The sequence below is a fragment of the Phyllostomus discolor genome, chromosome 11, assembly GCF_004126475.2.
Source record: "Phyllostomus discolor isolate MPI-MPIP mPhyDis1 chromosome 11, mPhyDis1.pri.v3, whole genome shotgun sequence".
In the NCBI taxonomy this organism is placed as follows: Eukaryota; Metazoa; Chordata; class Mammalia; order Chiroptera; family Phyllostomidae; genus Phyllostomus; species Phyllostomus discolor.
Window position 1 is genome coordinate 48,533,143 of NC_040913.2, and position 21,263 is coordinate 48,554,405.

Below are 21,263 nucleotides of genomic sequence, written 5' to 3' on the forward strand. Positions count from 1 at the left end.
TTCTAAGTTGCTAAGAATTGATATTATGACTGAATTTTGTCAAATGTCTTTTCCCCCCTGCATCTACTGAGACAATCATACACTTTTTCTTTTACAGTGAGTAAATATGGTGAGTTATACTGATTTTTCTAATGTTTAACCAATTTTTCCTTACTGTGATAAACCCCATTTTTTTGTATTCAAACAAAATTATAGACATTTAGATGTAGATATAAATACATAAAACAGACACAATACAAGCAGACATTGCTGATGCTTACTCCCAGGTACCTGGTACCAGGTAGAACTCTGACCCCGTCCCATGTTTCCCACATAGACCATGACTCTGCATACTCTGGGGTAGGGAATCTCATTTAGCAGGTAAAGAGCTCCTGGTCTCAGAGGCCAATGCCTGCCAGCATTTGTCTCCATCTCTCACCAGAGCAGAATGTAGATGTTTAGGCTTTAATGACAGCAAGTTTCCCAGCAGTGGAGGGAGGGAGGGATGCAGCATTGCCTGAGCATGGTTATAATGCTATTATCCTTTTTACATATTTTATTTGTTAATATTTTGTTATTTTTTTCTGTCTATTATCATAAGGAATATTGGCCTAATTTTCTCTGTAATAATTTTAATTTTGGTATGGGGTAATTCTGCCTTCATAAAATTAAATAGTTGGAAAATATTCCTGCTTCGTCTAATTTCTGAAAGAGTTTAAGTATCTTATTTTTTTGTGAGCACTATTTTTCCTCAAAGTATGGTAAAATTCACAATGAAACCAGCTGGGCCTGGAGTATTTTTTTCTAGTAAGTTTTTAAAGTAAAATGTATTGTAAATGAAACATTTTCTGGACAAGATGATCATTAAGAAATATCAAGCTTGAATATCCCATAATGCTACATAGGAACCAAGTGCATAAACTACTGCTTTACTTTAAAATCTACAAATTTTTATAAGCAAAGAGATTTAAAATACTCACAAAGGCTACAAATTACCCATAATTATGAAAAATACTAAAACATGTTCATCCATGTCCTAAATTTAATATTTGTGAGTTAGTGAGTTAGATAATATGCACACATGTTGGAAAGTTTTCTTTCTCCAATGTGTATGGTGACAATAAAACTTGTTTCAAATATCTGGAAAGACTGGGTTTACAAAACAGAGATGGAATAAAAGTGAATCCACAATTAAATACTACGTTCAATAAGTGAATAATCTGTTCACAAACTTGTATTTCCCTGATGGACTGTTGAACAAACAGCCTAGAGCACATTTTCAGATCTAATTTCTCAATATTTTCCACAACTGAGAAACTCCTATGATCTTTTTTTTTTTTTTTCCTTGTCTCCTGGGAATAGAAACTTGGCAAATATATTAAGGGCATTTCAATCAGGAAAGTTTTCCTGGCTCTTCCTGTTAATCACACTGGACAGCACAATGCAGTTTTTGCTTGCAATATGAAACAGAGTGTTACACTCAAGGTAAAGTTCATAACCCTTTATTAGTCCCTACTTCTGTCATCTCTCTACTGAATGATCTTCTTTGGCAAGAAATGTGCTGAGTCCCACAGCTATCAAAGACACATACATTATTTCCTTCACTACTAAAGCCAGCAGTTGCTAACTAAGGTCACCACCATCATCATTCAGGATACAAACAACCATGGCTGTGTTTATTTGGCAGGGAGAAGGCAAGAGGGGAAGGTTTTCATAAACCTAGCAGGCTTAACCATATTTTTAATGTCACAGACTTTTCAGACGACACCTGGAGTCTAATATCTAAATATCTGACTGGGGAATTAGAGAGTATATATGAGGTTTTGCTCTATCTGCATAGTTCCTGTGGAGCGCATGGAAGTTAAAACAATAGCAGCTTTCTTCTTTACCTTTGTTCCCTGTCGTTGATATTACCTGACCACTCTTTAGCCATCTTCTTGGTTTCTTATTTAAAAATCCTAGCAATAAAATACAAAGAGTGGAACCAAACACTAAATTATAAATGGACAATAATACCAAATTAAATAAGCAGCCAGCACCCAATGCAATCACTAAAACAGGTTAATACACTGCCTTGAAAACAGAAAAACTCACTCCAGGATGAGAAAAATTGCCTTTTCCTTAAGCTGTCGAAGTTCTCTCTGTCTCCTTTCCTACCCCTCTCTTTCTGCCTCACAAAGGGAAATTAATAAGAGGTAATACAAGATTCATTTTTTTTAATGCTCACCCAAGGACATGCTTATTGGTTTTAGAGAGAGGGGAAGGAAGGGGGACAGAGAGAAACATCGATGTGAGAAACACTGATCAGTTGCCTCTCTCGCACATGCTTTGACCAGAGACAGAACCCACAACCTAGGTATATGCCCTGAATGGAAATTGAACCTGTGAAATTTTCCAATTATAGAGACACAAAGCCAGGGAAGGATTTTTAAAAAGTTTCTATTTTTACATGTGACAACATGTGTTACACAGTTTTAAGAAGGAAGGGAAAGAACTGCTGCCAGACAGAGTTCAAATATGATTCAACCACTTTAAGTTCTTTGATGTTAACTTACTTATACTCTTTGAGTCTGTTTCCTCATTTGTAAAAATGCAGGTTATAATAACAATAAAAAGGATTCAACTGCCAGGATTCAACAATATATGTAAAGTAGTAGGTATACAGCTGGTATAGAATAATTTCTTAAAATATGGAAGATATTTTTATTATCTGATTATCCTCACTCTATTTAAAGCACTTAAATATATATTAATAAATGGACCATCAAAGAAATGTGTATTGGTCACCACTGTGTACCTAGTACTTAAACATCAGCAAAGAATTAAAAATGTCTAATTTGGAAGTCTTAACAATACTTAGATTTATTGAGCATTTACTATATGCCCAGCATTCTCTAGGCATCCATTTACTTGTATTATTTCATTTAATTCCTGAAGCATCTCTGTGTAGTAAATACTAGATACTATTAACTGCAACACTTAAATAATGTTCAAATGTTGGCCATTCAAAAATTTCCACACCATGAAGCTAAGAGAATGAAAGTTTTATTTTGGGTTAGAAGAACTTTGTAGAATACTAATTATAATGTGTAACAGAATATAGGGCATACTCTCAACCCTTCAAACTCTTTATCTGACAAGGATGCTAAAAAGCTTGATTTGTTCAAAACCATATAGCACATACACTATTCATTTTCCTGGCAGACCACTAGATCCTGAGATCAGATTGCCAGATTGTCCTTAAAGAAATTCTTTTCCCAAAAGATATGAAGCAAATATGACAAATTATTAATTTTTTATTATTGAAGTTGGTGGTACAAATAATATTTGTAGGGTTTTCTTCAGTTTTTCTGTACCTTTATATTTTTAGTTTAAACATTGCTTTATCTGCTTATGTACTTTCATTTTAAAGTAGATACATTATCAATTTTTCTATATGCCAAGTTTCTAAAAACTCTAGGCTTCAAATTTTTTTCTTTTATTTTCTTTTATTGTCATTCAAGTACAGTTGTCTCCATTTCACCCCCATTACTTCCCCCCACCCCAGCCATCCCTACCTCCCACCCTTGACCCTAACCCCCTTTGGCTTTGTCCATGTGTCTTTTATAAATGCTCCTGACAACCCTTCCCCCTTGTCCTTCCATTATCCCCTCCCACCTCCCATCTGGTTGCTGTCAGTTTATTCTTAATTTTAATGTCTCTGGTTATATTTTGCTTGCTCGTTTGTTTTTTTGATTAGGTTGGGACTTCATCAAAATAAAAAGCTCCTGCACTGCTAAAGAAAACATCTTTCTTTTTCAATGATTGAATGGCAAAGCCAAAGTAATTTATATTAAATTTCACATAGTAAAATATGTATGCAATTCTCTAGGAGTTTTGGCAGTTTTCTTCATAATTAAATTCTTCCCCTAATGAACTACTGTCTGTAAATCTTAAAATAATGGAAAATTTAAACACAGTATCAAAGCAAGAAAGACATATCTTGTACACCTCATTCTCAAATCAGCCTCTTTATCAAAATACACACAAGCAATTCCACATTATTCACTTCACCCCTTGAACCAAAACTCAAATATGTACAATATTTTCCTTTATGTCATTTCTATATACAAGGACAGCATGAAGCTCCAAAGGAAACGCACAGGATTTTGAAATGTACAACTAGTTATATAGAGCCAAACAAGGTAAGTATAGTGTATGTATTCTAGTATAGAACTTCAGAAGCTAGGCAATGTTGAGAAGTCCAAAAGATTAGGACAGGAATTCAGACAATTCAATAAGAGGTCAGGGATTTGGTGTGTAGAAGAAACGAGAGAGGGGAAAGCTCTTGCTTTGAAACAGTTGCTGTAAGCTAAGAACTGCCAATGCATCAACACCCTTTCTGAATCTGGGTCCCTGGGTTTGTGTTTAATTGTTCTTATATAGTTAATGTAAGAATTTTGAAAATAAGAGTTAATTGCACTTTCAAATGTGTTAACAATATAATTAAAATGAATTATAATTATTCTTCATTACTTTAAGCTTTCAGAAATGGTTATGAAGTACTCACTCATTTGTCACCAGAAAAACAATTACTTACTCCTGCCAAACTCAGCATCAGGGAATGTCTTTAATGGACTGCTTTGATAAAACCTTGGTACCACACACCCCTCAGATACAAAATGGAGTAGTAAGTCTGGCCAAGTGTAAATGCAGTAGACCCCTCAAATGTAAAATGCAATCAATGAGGTTCTCCCCTTTCCCACTGTAAGCTTACAATTCTTAGAATCGCCACTTGCTTGGTCCCAGAATTGTCCTAGTTGGCCAAACTGTGTGTGTAACTCTGAATAAACACAACTTATCAGCCTATTGTTTTGGTTCCAGCACTGTTTCCATTTTAACCTTGAAACTACTTGGATGATTTTAGACACTGATGCTAAGTTTGTTTAGAGCTTCTAACTGATCAAAATACAATCACACACACTGTCTCACTTCCTTCTCTCAAAATTCAAATGAGTATCTAAACTCCATCTCTTTGTTATTACTCCAGCCTGCTCCTCCCACCCATGTTTCCTGTCTCCAGGTTGCTACCACTACATATCCTATTGCTCAAGGCACAAACCCAGGAGTCATCCTTGACTCCTCCTTCTCCTTCATTACCATCCAATCACTAAATGAGATTAGTTCTACCTCTAAATTGCTACTACTTTCTAGTTCCATCTCCTAAGGCCAGGCTACCATCATCTCCCGCTCAGACCACTGCAACAGCCTCTGGGAATCTGGCCTCAGTTTCTCCAACATACTCTTACACCATCAACTTTTCTGCTTATCTTTGCTCAAATCTAAGTGAAGTCCAGACAAATATAAAGCCCTTCACCATTTGAACCCTTGCCCAGGATTCTTGCCCTGTTTCTTCCTTACATACCTAAATCCATCCCAGGTATCCTATATTCAGGCCATGGTGAACAACTTGGAATTTCTTAAATGTAACAAACTTTTCCATACACCCATGCCTCTGTGATGCTGCTACTGTGATATCTGCTTCAGAACTGGACTCAGAGCAAAACAATACTGACTGACTCACACTTCCACTCAACCTAAGCCAGGTTATAAACCTGTCCTGTGCATCCCCAGAAAACCCTGAGTTCATTTCTATTAGTCCCTATTGTTTGTTTGCCTGACTTGTCATTTGCTTCTATCAGACTCAAAGTTAAGTGAGAGAAAGGATAATGGCTTATTTATATAAGCATTGCTAAAGCCTAGTACCAGTGCTCAAAATATGCTTCTTAGTAAACATTCAGTAAGTGCTTCTTGAAACAATAAAGGTATAGGTTTTATGTAATCTTACAAATGAGAAATCTAAGGCAGAAAGCAGTTAAAGTAATGGATTAATTCAAAGAAGAAGTGAAACTAAAGCCTTGTGAACCCTGGCCCTGTAGGAGATAGACCGCCACATTTCACTGCTTGTAATGTCAAAAACTGAGCATCTCAAAGCAACAGAGGGCTAGAATTGACAAGTGGAAACAAAATCTGAATGACAGTTTCCCCTATGACCCATGTAGAATAAGCATGACATTTAGTGGCCTTGAAGCAGCTGCATTCCCAGACAGATGCTCCGCCTTTCCAGTAGCCATCAGCCTCATTTCAAATACTGTATACTACCTTTTTCCTCTGTCACATGTTGAAGTAACTTCTCAAGTTCAGGAAGTTTCAGCAACAAGATGCAATTCGGAAACATGTCATCCACCACAACTTGATCTAGAGGCTGAAACTTTCCCTGAAAAAACACTTCAGTCAGTCAGAAAGCAAGCATACCAGTCAACAAACCGACATATTTAAAAATAAAAAAAAAGATACATTACCCCATAGCTGCACTTTCTAATTAAGTTCAAAGCCACCTGTTCCACCCTAAACTGGGATAAGCTCCAGAAGTGACTCTCAGCTCGCTTGAAAGGATTCCAACCTCAGGATTACAGATATGGGATGAAAAATGGCAGTAAAATTCTGGGAAAGCACTGCAAGTTACAGAAACTTTCAAAGATGGCTGAGAATGCCTGGGGCTGATCCATCCCATTTAATTTGAAAAAGAACCAGCTGAGGTCAGAGGAGTCCTGACCATTACCCAGGGATAAGCCTAATCAAGCCCACTGTGTACATCTCCTCTCCTCTCGTCAATCTCCCAGGGTTCAAACACCACAAGAAAAAAATTCCAAAAATTAATCTATTCCTGTTGAAGATAACAATGCTTCCAAATTTAAACTATAATAAAATAAAAGATACAGGGATAAGGACAATGAAGCTGCAGATACATTAAATCATGCTGAGATAAATAAATGTACATGCCTCATGGCCAAGGAGCCAGAAGTACAGAACACAGAAATTCAGAACATTCCTTTTCTCAGTTAGGTTTATTTTTTCTTAACTTTACTAGTGGTGCGGAAATAACTGAATTTGCAAAAGTGTATGGTTTTGCCCATGTCCCACTTCTAGCTTACTATACTTTCCTGTTAGTGACAGTTCCATTTGAAGACAGAAAACTTGTATCTGATCAGTTTTCTTTCTGCAAATACAGCTTTCTTTGTTTTAAGGGTGAAATATTATCATTCATTCAGTAGCATGTGTGACAGCTTGCCACACTGTTAGGTTAACAAGTGGCAAGAAATGCCTCAATGAAAATGTTCCCTTTTTCCTTCACACAGTAAAACTAATTCACAGATTTCCAAAGTCTTATTATTTTAGATTTCTACCTTAATGTATATTCTACCATGATCCACCAAATTTTAAATATTTAACTACTTTAAAACAATATTCTACATATATAAATATATATAAAATGGACTACAACACAATCATAGTAATATAATTTCATAATTCATATTTCATTCTTGTTTTCTTCACCATATACACATTAAAAGGAAATGTAATAAGCAGCTTTTTCGAATCTAGTTAATAACAGTTGGGATAGCTATAAAAGAAAATTATTTTTTCTTATGTTACAATGTATAATTAAATAAACTTCTACTTAAAAAGACTACATCAACATTTAAAAGCTATGCATGAATATACTTTCTAACTAAATAGAAAAAGATAATGTCTAAAATGTAGGAAAGGAAATATATAAACATCTCATTGGTTACTTTGAAGGGCATTTTTAATATCTGAGAAGAGAAAGATGGTTTACAATGAAAGAAAACTACCATCTTGATTTCTGCTTCATTCTGTATCTGTCAACATGAATGAGCTATAGCATCCCCAGAGATTCCCAGAAAGTCAGACAGACTGAGGGTTAATTCACCAGTTATTGTCTTAATGCAAAATAGGGAAACACTTCCAAAATAGGGCAGTGGAGGCTTTAAATGTTCATCAGTGCTAGTTGGTGGCTTTCTCTCTGTTAATGTATGCTGGAAAACAAATGGGAGCCAACTGAAGTTTCCAACCTTGCGGCTGAATACTGCCAGCCCTTCCTGGTGGTGACTAGAACCAATTATATTCATTAGAGACCTATGGGTTACTAGCCTCATTGCTGGTATGCTCTAATTATATTGTCTACCAAGGTAGCTTATAGATAATGGGAAACATGATTAAACTAAGGAATAAAACTTCACTAATCCATACAAAAGGACAGAGACTATAGAAAAGGAAGAAAAAAAAAAGAAGCTAAGCTGCATCAGGAGAAAGCGTGACTTAAAAGTTTTAAGTCACTTTTATTACTTTCAGGATTTATAGCAAACTCAATTAATATTCCCACAAAATAGAAGTTTTGGCAATTTGGTGTAAGGAGTAAATAAAATGACACAAGCTAGCATTTAATTATGTAAATATTAGAGTGCAAAATAACAGATTCTTCCAAGCAGTTTAAATAACACTTATTCCTTAAATTTGTCCAAAGGTTTTTAAACTGTGGTTTGTAAATCCCCGGGGGTCCTCAATACCCTTGGTAGGGCCCACAGGCTCAAATCTATTTTCATAATAATGCTAAGATGTTATTTGTGTTTCTACCATGTTGACATTTGTACTAACAATTCCAAAGCAAAGGTCGGTAGAACAACTGGCTCATCAGCATCCACTGATAAGGATGGTGCAACAAACTGTCCTGGTAGTCACTGAATTCTTCACCACCATGCACAGTTAAAAAAACTGGCCCATTTTATAGGAGATAATTCTGTGTGGCGTGGGCCCAGCTCCCACTTGGAGATGCACAGGATGCACGCCCACAGATACGTTCCCCTGTGGGGATTCAGGCCTGCATTGTAGAGACTTGCTCCTTGCTAAAACTCCCTCACCCTGAATTAAGGCAGCAAATGTTTACTGCATATCTTTAAAGTAACTTCCTAAAATCCACGCTAAACCTTCCAAGGATGAGTGTAACCAGTTCAACCACTCTTCCCTTTGCATTTGCAAATATCCTTCTTCTGTGATGTGATTAGTGGCATCCTCTCCTTTGTTTTCTGTAGAAGGTAACTACCTAAAGCAAACCTCTGCATAGTAAATGAGGACCATCATGTAATGTGCCCAGAAAAGCAATAAAAGCTTGTCAAGGCAAGGGTCAAGGTGCTCTCTTCTTGAGAGAGTGGCCGTGCCATCCCTTTTCCTCCACAGGACTCGGTAGCCTGTGTGATTTTTGTCTCACACCTCACCCACAATGTCATGGGCCCCATGAGCTGGGGTCTTTGTCACCATTTCATTTATGAATATGCTTGACCAAAATTAGCAGCAATTATTTTTATTTACATCTTGACTCTCGAATGAGTCTTTTAAATACTCTATGTGATAAAAGTAGTGTTGCTAAAGTGCTTCTGCCCCCTGTAAAGGTGCAGGATTCTCTCAAGGAAAACATTTATGTTGAGTTATAAGCTGAACTAGCTACTGTTTTAATAGATGCCATTTTTACCTAAAAAAAAAAAAAAAAACCCAAAAAAACACCACTGTGAACTTCAGTGATTCAGATGTGGATATGTGGCAGAACATAAATGAAGTGAACCTTTGAGGGAAAGACTGACAGTACTTGTAGCCAATAATAAAATTTTAACTTTCAAGCAAAACTTAAAATTGTAGAAAATTTATATATGCCATTATGACAGCTTCTGAATACTTAAAGAGTTTTCTGATTACAGATATCAGCAAAGGTCAGTGTGTGTATGTATGTAATGAGATGTGTCAACATTTAGAAAATCAGCATAATTTAGTGAAACAACACTTTCCAAAGGTGTACATGGGTAAAAGATCCACTCTCATTTATGAGACAGAACAATAGAGTTTAATGTAGCAGAGCATGGAGAGTTCATTAACAGGGCTTCATAGTCCACACTGCAACTGAATTTTAAGAAACTATGCCTTGCTGATTTTTGGAATACTGTCAAAGAATCATATCCACAATTGTCTGATACTATTCCTCCCTTTTCTGACTATGTATCTGTGTAAGGCTGCATATTCTTCATGTATTTCCACCAAAACAATATATGGAAACAGACTGAATGCAGAAGCAGATATGAGAAGCCAGTTGTCACTATTAAGCCACACATCAATCAAAGAGACCTGAAAAGATGTAAAACAATGCCACATTCATCACTGAATTTTATTGTTTCACTGAAAATGTGTTATTTATGTTAGTATGTACTGTGCTTGTCATTTTTATTTTAAAATAAATTAGTAAAATTATTTTCTAAATTTCTCAGTTTTAATTTCTAATGTGGTAAATATTGATAGATAAAGCCCATAGGAACAAAAAGCTCTTTGGGGTCCTTAATAATTTTTGGAGTGTAAAGGTATCCTGAGACCAAAATTTTCAGAACCTCTGGCTGAAATTATTACTATTAATAAAATCTGTCTTTATCTTACAAAGGAAAATTTTATCTAGCTGGAGTTCATTAAGTCTCAACTTGAGCTTCCTCATTAATGAGCTTTTTACTAGATGTGCCCCCAGTTTACTTATTTTACAGTCTCTCAAATAAGAAAAACATTATCTTCTTTCTTCTCTTAAAATGTTTGAGATCAATTTCTTAAAATTTGTATTATATTTCAAAACAAATGAGTACTTACTGATAAAATTTTTCATTGCAAGGCTGTGTCAAACAAGTAAGGCACATAGACAGCATAGAGGGTTAAGTAATTTTCAGACATCACAAGTCAAGACAGTACAAGATTCAGGTGTTGTTCTCAGGTCTCACTAATCTATATCAGGACATCTGACACACATGTTCTATACCAACCAATTTAAATTTGAATTGTGGGAATCTATATCTGGATCATTGAAAGACAAGAGAGGAGATCTAGCAAAAAAAACAACATATCCTGGTTCTTCATTATTATAATCCCAAACTAGGAAACTGACCCTTTTTAAAAACATTTTTAAAAATATGTTTATTGATTTGAGATAGAGGAAAGCATCAATGTGAGAGAGAAACATTTATTAGTTGCCTCCCATATGCACCCCAGCTGAAAATAGAGCCTGCAACCTAAGTATATTCCCTGCTGGAAACTGAACCTGTTAACTTTCTGGTGAATGGGGACAATGCTCCAACCAACTGAGCCACACCAGCCAGGGTGGAAACTCACCTCTTTGTCAGCCTTTATAAGGTAGTGGAGGAGCAGAAATAGAGGGTCTATGGGTGTGGCAAAGTAGAGAAGACCTCCTATAGATTAAAAAGAGAACAAAGGGAATTAATGTCTGAAAAGACAACTTAGTCATTTCATCTTAATCCCAATGTAGAAACAATTCATTGGGAACTGTATGTGAATTTTCAAATACAGAAGTTCTCCTTACACAGGCCCATGATTCTATGTGATTCTCTCAAAAGGTAGAATGTGGTCCGTAAGATTTTATTCCAAAGAGCTTCAAATCCCTGTGTGTAGATAAGACTCAAGACACTGAAATTGATCTTTAACTTTTCCTTTCTCTTTCGAAATAATTTTTAACAGAGGTCTTCCCCAGTGCTCCACAAAGGTAAGGACTGGGGGAAATATGGACAGAATATTAACCATGCAAATACAGGAAACCTATATAAGCCTATCTATAAAGCTACAGTAAAATGCAATTTCCTGTGCTTCTGAGGACAAATTTATTGGAAAGCAATAGCATTTTCTCCGTACATAGTTCCTTCTATGGTCTGTGGGTTCAGAGATCTGACTTACTAATGACTCAAAGTTCAGAAAGTTGTTACTCACCCCAGACCCAACCCCATCCTCCTACCCCAAAGAAAAAGGCGAGAGGGTAAGATTCTAATAACTGAACATAAGAAACTGGAAATTCTGCAGTAAGATTAATTGTGCTCTCCAGGCTAAAAGGAAAAAGGCAAATCAAACAAATTAGCCCAACTACTCCCTGCTTTTCTTTCCTCTATCATACTTCCCTCCCAGTATCCTCTTTCAGACTTCCTCTTCTACAAAAATGAATCATAAGAGGAAATTCATCAAATGAAATAATACACAATTAATTTATCTCCATATTTATTATTTTTGTTTCAGGAAATATATTTATTTACTTTTATTCTCTAACAGACCAACCTACTTATACATCCAAGAAATTCTAACCCTAAATTATATACATGAATACATTTCACAGTAAGAAAAAAAACTAAGGAATTTCATATTATGACATTACATTTTTTTCATCCTCATCGAAGGACATTTTTTTTCATTGCTTTTAGAAAGAGAGGAAAGGAGAGAGGAAGGAAGAGAGAAACATCGATGTGAGAAAGAGAGGCCTGGATCAGTTGCCTTTAGTACATGCCTGGTCCGGGGATAGAACCCACACTCTATGTATGTGCCCTGACCAGTAATCAAACCTGCAACCTTTCAGTTGTGGGACAATGCTCCAACCAACTGAGCTACACACACCAGGATTACTTGTTTTCTTAAAGTAGAAGAGAAGTTTATAAAAACAACTGTCGGGTTCTCTAAGTTTGTTTTATATAAGGCATCTATTACATTCAGAAATTAGGGATAGGTTTCTAGGTTTGAAAACAGCATCCTGGTGGTCATTCTTAAAAACAGTTCTTTAATTTTAAATTTTACAAAAAAACAATAATGAAAACAGCAGGTACCTTTGCTATGAACCTAAAACTGCTCTACTTAAATTAAAAAAAAAAAAAAAAAAAAAAGCAGGTAAGCACAGTCCATTCCAAGAGAAATTGTCAATATTTTCCAGCTCCATCTGGATATTATCATGCTTTTCAGCTACAAGTATATATGTTACATTAAAAGCTGGAACTCTTATGTACTGCCAAATGAATAAGCATGGTAGCAAGGGAATGCTAAAGTATACCTAGACTACCACTGAACTTTAGCAACTAAACACTACTTTAATTCTTCTCATACACATATGTATATAAAATTTATCACTAGCATAAAACCCTTCTTCTGGAATGTCTTAGAAGAAAGGCAAAGTGATCTTCATACCTTAGGACGAAGTAGCCATATACACAGTCAAAAGAAAAACAGCACTCTCTGGAAAGAGAATAGTCAGAGGGAATGCAGAGTGCCTCAACTATGCCGTGACACCCTACCCTCACTCCCAATACCCTCATTCTCAGATCCATCAGAAAAAAACATGTGGTATCCTTTTTCCTTCTGAGCCAACACTACTCCAAATTAAAGGAATGTTAAAAGAAATAGAACTTCGGTGTTGGGGTGTATGTGTGAGTCTGGGAGAGGGTGGCAGCATTAATTTATAAAACAAAGCATTAAAAAATCTTTGTCATATTCTATTCTATTTTAGAAACTACATCAGTATCTATTCTCAAGGAAATAAGATGTTAAAAACTTGAAAATCCTCAAACATGGCTAACAGAAGAGCAAAGAGTTTCTAGTCAAGACAATGTGCACTCCATGTGGTAAAAAGATCATCTGCCTTCTGAAAAGAATGTTAAGTGTTTAAAGTCATTAGTTAAAAATTTCTTACCATTTAAGATACATAGGTATTGATATAAACTTGCTCAAATTATCTTTCCTTTCTCCTTGATTGAACTCTGCAATGATTCCAAGGAAGAAAAAAAAAACAGTGACCAGACTCTAAACCAGGAAAAGAGACTGGTACGCCTGTGAGGGATCGAAAAGCTAGTGCTAGAGTATGTTGTTCAGTTAATGGAAATGTGTACACTAGTTACTTACCTGACTGAACTGATTGATTTATAAACCATGAATGGTGTTTTTCTTTGAAAAGTTTTATTTCAAACAGCTGCTGTAGACACATACTGAACAAGTAAAGGGCTCCTTCCCCTGTTAAGACAAATCTGTTTTTTATTTGTAAGTTTTCACATGCAAAAACCCAAAAGACTATCCAATAGTTCTGAGGAATGTTCCTAAAACAAACATACACACACAGATTTATATTCTATACAAACTGACTCCAAGGAAAGATTATAGCTATTATATTCAGATGCTTGTTTTCCAGTTCTATAAATAATAAAAGGCAAATTATTTATCTTAACTGTTTCTAAGCCTCTTACTGAATCCTCCATTAGACCAAGAGGGAAAACCCATTCTTAAAGTATCCAAACCTAATGGTTCAGCCAGATGAACTGAGCTGGCATGGTGATCCCAGACTCCTCATTAGTGTGTGGCTACCCATACACAAGGACCAAGATAGAAGCAGAGAGTGTAGACCCTGAAGGCCAGATCTGAGTGAAAAATGAAAGGACCCTCTAATGCATAAAATGTTTTTTCTAAACATAGAGAAATAAAGGACTTTGAATCTATCTTTATCACATGCTGGGCTTGTGCCATTGGGGAAGTTATATAAACCTGTCTGTACCTGTTTTCATATCTGTAAAATGGGAGCAACAGTGACCCTACTTCACAGGGTGTTTATAAGGATTAAAAAGAGAATACATGCAAAGTTCTTAAAATAGTATTTGGCACAGAGTAAATGCTCAGCAAATGTTAGTCTTTATTTTTTCCATAGTTAATGTAGCAAATACAAAAACATTTGTTCAAACCTCTGTTGCCTATGGACATTTAGATAAAAAAGAAATTTTCAAGAAGCCTGAAATTTCTGTACTTTTTTTTTACTTTTGTTAAATGCTTTATAACCTTTGCTGCTACCTGAAACTTGTCTTGAAGGTATAACTCTCACCTCAACTTAGTCTTATGTATTAGTAAGAGCTCCAAATAATATAGTGGACAAATTATATTCAATTTTATTTTGACAAAAAGAAAACTAGAGAAAATTAAAACTTTTTCTTTTGTTGCTTCTATTTTATGTTTTTCCAACAATAACAACAAGAAGGCACTACCTACTGGCTTCCCCTTGCTTTTACTATCTAGCATTATAGTTACCAGAAGAATGCTCTAATTTTCTAAGTATCTATTCAAAACCTTAAAAAATTAACAATAAGCTTTTAACATCTTATAAAGTAAGTCCTTAAAGAACAATGTCATATTGAAATAAATGTCATTAATATTACTACATAATTATAGTATATTTTAATTATTTTGCCTAAAAATTAAAAGACAAAACAGAAAATACACTGAATATATAAAGTTAAAATAAAATTACTTCTGATAAAATATACCTTTAATATACAATGTTTTTAATACAAAAAATTCATCTCTTGACAAGGAAAAACATACCTTCTGGTCAACTAAAAATGAAACTGCTCATAATCTTGGTGTGCCATGTAAAAGCCTTCTTTCCCTGCCCCACACCCATGATCGTTTATATTACTTTATAAGAGACTAACTACTCTAAGAAAAATTGGCTTAAGTAAGCCAAAGAAAATTAATGTTTTCAGAGAGAAATCAAACATGCTATTTCGTTTAGCCATCATTTCTGATGAATGAACCAGTCTATGGATTAAAATTACAGGAATAAATACAAAAATGTTTAAGTCGAGTGAATCACTTGAGATGACTAGTAATGTTATTAGCTTACTTTTCTCAACTTTTAATAGCATTTTATATTTATTTATTTTTATTTAATCTTTATTGTATTTTTATATTACTTTTTAGTCCCTTTATACCCCCTCCTCCAGCAATCACCATACTCTTATCCATGTCCATGAATCATTTCTCCTTTTCGCTCAATCCCTTCACCCCCTAGCCTTCCTCCCACCACCAGCTGTCATCCTGCTCTCCATCTATGAATCTGTCCCCATTTTAGAAGCTACTCAGTTAGAATAAACATACAAAGGCAAATTAGCCACAGTGTTACAAAAACGTTCAAGTTACTATTATCTAAAGTGAAGAAGAGGAGTCGAAAAAGAGCTTACCTGAACATGGGTTAACTAATTTTACAAACATAAGCCCAGTTTTCATCTTCTTTGAAGTATCTTTCAAATATTCTGAAAAGAAATGATGAATTTGTAAAAGTAAGACATTTGTTGTTCTAATTTATCCTGATCTTCTTTCTTTTATTTATGATTTGTATTTCTAAAATTTTAACTCAATTCTATTGCTTAGGAGCTGTGTAATTGCTTAGAGCAAATTACCAGTTTCTCTGTAAAGTACAGTGGGGTTCTAGGTTATTTTAATTTATTTCTGTGAGAAGTAATGAGGAACAGAACTCTTATAGGAGACCATTCTGTGTGGCATGGGTCCAGCTCCCACTCTGAAAGGCCAGTGAAAAGCAAGGTCCAGTACACAGGACCCATGCTCAGATAGACCTGAGGAATAGAAATGAAGGAAAACACACAGGGAACCAACAGTGATGGGAAGGAAACTGGAACTCAAAACAGTAGAGTGGACCAGAAGGAAGAAAGAAACAACCAAACGGGAAAAGAATGAAGAAATAAGAATTCAAAAAAACGAGGAGAAGCTTAGGAACCTCCAGGACATCTTTAAACATTCCAACATACAAATTATAGGGGTACCAGAAGGGGAAGAGGTAGAGCAACAGATTGAAAACGTATTTGAACAAATAATAAAGGAGAACTTCCTTATTCTGGCAAAGGAAATAGACTTCCAGGAAATCCAGGAAGCTCAGAGAGTCCCAAAGAAGTTGGACCCAAGAAGAAACACACCAAGGCACATCATAATTACATTAGCCAAGGTAAAAATGAAGGAGAGAATCCTAGAAGCAGCAAGAGATAACGTGACAGTAACCTACAAAGGAGTTCCCATCAGACTGTCAGCTGATTTCTCAAAAGAGATCTTACAGGCAAGAAGGGGCTGGAAAGAAGTATTCCAAGTCATGAAATACAAGGACCTATATCCCAGGTTACTCTATCCAGCAAAGCTTTCATTTAGAATGGAAGGGAAGATAAAGTGCTTCTCAGATAAGGTTAAGTTCAAGGAGTTCATCATCACCAACCCTTATTTTATGAAATGTTAAAGGGACTTATCTAAGAAAAGAAGATTAAAAAAAGAACATGTATAGTAAAAGGACAGCAAACTCACAATTATTAACAACCGCACCTAAAGCAAAACCAAAAGAAACTAAGCAAACAACTAGAACAGGAACAGATCCACAGAAATGGAGATCACATGGAGGGTTAGCAACAGGGGAGTGGGAGGAGAAGAGAGGGGGAAAAGGTGCAGAGAATAAGTAGCATAGATTGTAGGTAGGAAATAGACAGGGGGAGGGTAAGAATAGTATGAGAAATGTATAAGCTGAGAACTTATGACACATGGACATGAACTAAAGGCGGGGGAAGTGGGTGGGAGAGGGTGTATAGGGTGGAGGGGAGTGAAGGGGGGAAATGGGACAACTGTAATAGTGTAATCAATAAAATATATTTAAAAAAAGAAAGGTAAAACTGAAAAACAACATTAGTACTTCAAAATTTTAATTATAGCTTTAAAATTTATTTTAATACATCATGAGGTATGAGGTAAATTCCTTCATAATGTTTCCTGTATAATATTTCACTGCCATAATTTTAATCATATAGTTTAAAACATAAAGACCATAACAATTTTATTTATAACACCCTCCATACTATGTGAGTGGCATATTCATATAACTCATTTAAAGAATCTATGTGCAAAGAAACCAGGGGACTTTGACTAATAGGGAATAGAACAACAAACTACCAAAGAGCAAATCAAAACTTCTGGGAAAGAAGAGAACTTTTAGTCACTTCCATTTTCTATGGCCCCCACTACCCTTGCCCCTCTTCAGAGCTTCATAAATGTATTTATATAGAGCAAGCATGTTTAGAAATGGGCTTACTCATAAATGGTTAAAATATAACTATATTCCCTAAAATAATAGTGGCATTAAATATATAAAGGAAAAAACCATAGTTTTAAGATTCCTATTTGCAACCAAGTGGAATAACAGGAACCTAACTCACCCTCCCGCCTGATGCAACCAAAAATAAAAAGACAAAAATATACAAAAGAACTATTTTCAAGACAATGGACATTGACCGTCATCTCTGAGAGATGGGAAAAAAGGTGAGCCCTGTGACTGCCCCAGGTTACTGCCTTGATAGTTTCCAGGCCATGGAGCAGAACAGGAGAACCCAGGTGAAGCCTGGCAGACTCCTTGAGTTGAACAGGGGAAGCTGAGAGTTCTGGAAACTCCAAGAATACAAGAAAGGAGAGAAATCCAAAGAAAGAAAACCCCAGAGATCTGCAAAGGGTACTGATCAGTGCATGCATATGATATAACTACCAGAGGCAGGGAGAAAAACCATCTTAACATATTAGATGGAACAGTACCTCACATTCACTCAGGACCCTGAATTGGGCCTATTCCCAGACACACTGAAATAAACTCATAATTCAGAGGGTTGGATCAAGTCCTTAAAAAGGTCTTGCCTTAGTAATATGGAACAAGTAACTGTACTAAAAGCTGCTCTGATTCCAATGAACTAATTTTAAAAGTAAGACCTAAAGAATCAAGTTGTAATTGGAGACTGTAATTGGAGATTCTGAAAGACAAGGATGGGGAAAGAAAAAATATTTGAAGAAAAGCATGGTTGAATATCTTCAAATTTGATGAAAGCCAGAAACCCTCACACCCAAGTTCAATAAACCCATAGAAACAGGAATAAAAGTATACATCAGAATTAATAATTCAAAACAAGCAATAAAGAGAAAATCTTGAAAGCTAAGGAAAAAAAAGATTATGTACTGAGGCACAAAGCTAAAAGTGACAGTAAATTTCTTATTGGAAACAATGCAAGTCGGAAGGTAACAGAAAAACATCTTTAAAGTACTAAAAGAAAACATGACTCCTGGCTGGCATAGCTCAGTGGATTGAGCACAGGCTGTGAACAAAAGTGTCGCAGGTTCGATTCCCAGTCAGGGTATATGCCTGGGTTGCAGGCCATGACACCCAGCAACCGCACATTGATGTTTCTCTCTCTCCCTTTCTCTCTCTCTCTCTCTCTCTCTCTCTCTCTCTCCCTCCCTCCCTCCCTCTCTCTCTCTCTCTCTCTCCCTCTCTCTCTCCCTCCCTTCCTCCCTCCCTTCCCTCTCTAAAAATAAATTTAAAAAAAAAATGAAAAGAAAACATGACAGACACAGAGAATATACTCTTGAAAAATGAAGGTGATAAATTGAGTTTTTTGGACATATAAGAGCTGAAAGAATCACCAACAGACCCACATTACAAGGAATATTAAGGGAAGGCCTTTCAACAGAAGGAATGTGACACCAGATGAAAATATAAATCTAAACAAAGGAATGAGGAACACTGGTAATGGTGACTGCAGGAGTGAATAAATAAGAACTTTATTATTATTTAAATCTCTTCAAAGATCAATGACTAAACAAAAATAGTAATAACTTAGTGCAGGTTTATAACATATATATAAATAAAATGTATAAAAACAGCATAAAGGCGAGTAGGAATAAAATGAAAGCATGTTATTGTAAGTTTCTAATGCAGTATGAGAAATAATGTAATATCACTGGAAGGTGGATATGATTGAAATATGTGTAAAATAAAACCACTAAAAATTACAGCAGCCACTAAAATTACAAAAAAAAAATACTGTCACTAACAACAAAGGAGATGAAATAGAATCATAAAAAATATGTAATCCAAAGGAAGGTAGGAAGGGGGTAATATAAGTTACAAAGAACTGATGAGACAAATAGAAAACAAGCAACAAGTTAACAGAATCAAACCTATGCATGTCAATAAACACATTCAATGTAAATGTCCTATACAACCAACTAAAAGTCAGTGATTGGCCCTGGCCAGGTAGCTCAGTTTGGTAGCAGATTGTTCTGTATGCCAAAGTTGCAGGTCTGATCCCCAGTCACAACACATACAAGAAGCAACTAATGAATGCATAAACAAGTCGAACAAATCAATGTTTCTTTCTCTCTTAAATCAATAATTTTTTTAAAGGCAGTAACTCTCAGATTGGATAAAAAAGTAACAAATTTTTTTTCAAAATGTAAGATAAAACTACATGGTGGGGCAAAAGTAGGTTTACAGTTGTTTATATGGAAAATAATACAATAATTATAACTAATAATAATACAAGACTAAACTGTGTTTTGTGTACTCAACAACTGTTCACCTACTTTTGCCCAATCCTATAATTTCTGCCTAGAAGGAAGACATTTTAAATATAAAGATTGAAAGTCAAATGAAGGAAGAAGATATGGTGTGCTTCTCATGCTAACGGTAATTAAAAGAAAGATGAAATGACTCTATTAACAACGAAGATTATTTGCAGAGATAAGGAATGTCATTTCATAATGATTGAAGGCTCAAGAAGAAATAATCCTAAATGTTTATGCTCACAAATAGAGAGCTACAAGAAGTACAAAGTGAAAACTGATAGAACCCTTTGCTCCATTTCTAATCCCTGGCAACCACTAACCTGTTCTCCATCTCTGTAATTGTCAACTTGAGAATGTAATGAACCATACAGATTCAATTTTAAGACGGTTTTGGTTTTAGGACTTTCATTCCTGAAACTTATAAGAAAATGTAAAGGATACATTTTAACACTGTTAAGAACTTTCCTTCAAAAGGAAAAACAGGTTATAGTTTTCTCTCCTTTTCTCCTTTGCTGTTTCTCAGCATCACATAGCTTCACCACTCAAGGTGTAGAAAAGGGAATATCTCTCTTCTTTCACAATACACCTTTATTTTAATTTTTTTTAGGGTGTGAAAATCATGGCATTTATTTGTATTCAGGAGGCAGCACAGCTTAGTTAAAAGAGCACAATAGTGAGAATAAAGAACGCTAGTTCTGTCCCTCTCTGACTCAGCAGTATTGCCATATTCCCCATCTGCCTAAGCCCCATTTCCCACTTCGATAAGTCAAGGTGTAGAGCAAAGTTCTGTAGTGTTTCTTTTTTACTTCACATTTTTATTGTTGTTCAAATACAGATGTCTCCATTTTCTCCCCACCACTCCCCGCAACTCCAGCCATTCTCAACTCCCACCCTTGATTCTACCCACTTTTAGATTTGTCCATGTGTTATGTTCCTGAAAACCCTTCCCCCTTTCCCCCTCATTATCGCCTCCTGGCTCCCATGTGGTTACTGTCAGTTTGTTCTTTATTTCCATATCTCTGCTTACGTTTTGCTTACTTGTCTTGTTGATTAGGTTCACCCATAGGTGAACTCATATGGTGTTTTGTCTTTAAGGGCCTGGCTTATTTCATCAACACAATGCTCTCCAGATCCATCCATGCTGTCACAAAGGGTAGGAGCTCCTTCTTTTGTTCTGCTGTGTAGTATTTCATTCTGTAAATGTACCATTGTTTTTTGATCCATTCATTTACTGATGGGCACTTAGGTTGCTTCCAGCACTTGGCTATTGTAAATTGTGCTGCTATAAACACTGGGGTGCATAGGCACTTTTGAATTGGTATTTCAGGATCTTTAGGGTATAATCCCAGCACGGGAATTGCGGGGTCAAAATAAATTCCACTTTTAGTTTTCTGAGGAAA

General features: G+C 35.6%; 1 protein-coding gene across 10 annotated transcripts in view; it reads right to left on the reverse strand.

Annotated features, from left to right (window-relative positions):
• RNASEH2B (ribonuclease H2 subunit B) overlaps window positions 1–21,263 on the reverse strand; it is an 86,979-nt gene that overhangs the window by 31,920 nt on the left and 33,796 nt on the right. For 9 of the 10 annotated variants that reach the window (XM_036011347.1, XM_036011355.1, XM_036011350.1 and 6 more), the window contains exons 2-5: window positions 15,666–15,737; window positions 13,567–13,674; window positions 11,014–11,090; window positions 6,121–6,235 (exon numbers count right to left, since the gene is read on the reverse strand). In XM_036011347.1, coding sequence (XP_035867240.1) covers window positions 6,121–6,235; window positions 11,014–11,090; window positions 13,567–13,674; window positions 15,666–15,737 — 372 coding nt within the window. Of the gene's footprint in view, window positions 1–6,120; window positions 6,236–11,013; window positions 11,091–13,566; window positions 13,689–15,665; window positions 15,741–21,263 lie in introns of those variants that run through there. The other variant, XM_036011349.1, reaches the window with a different exon arrangement.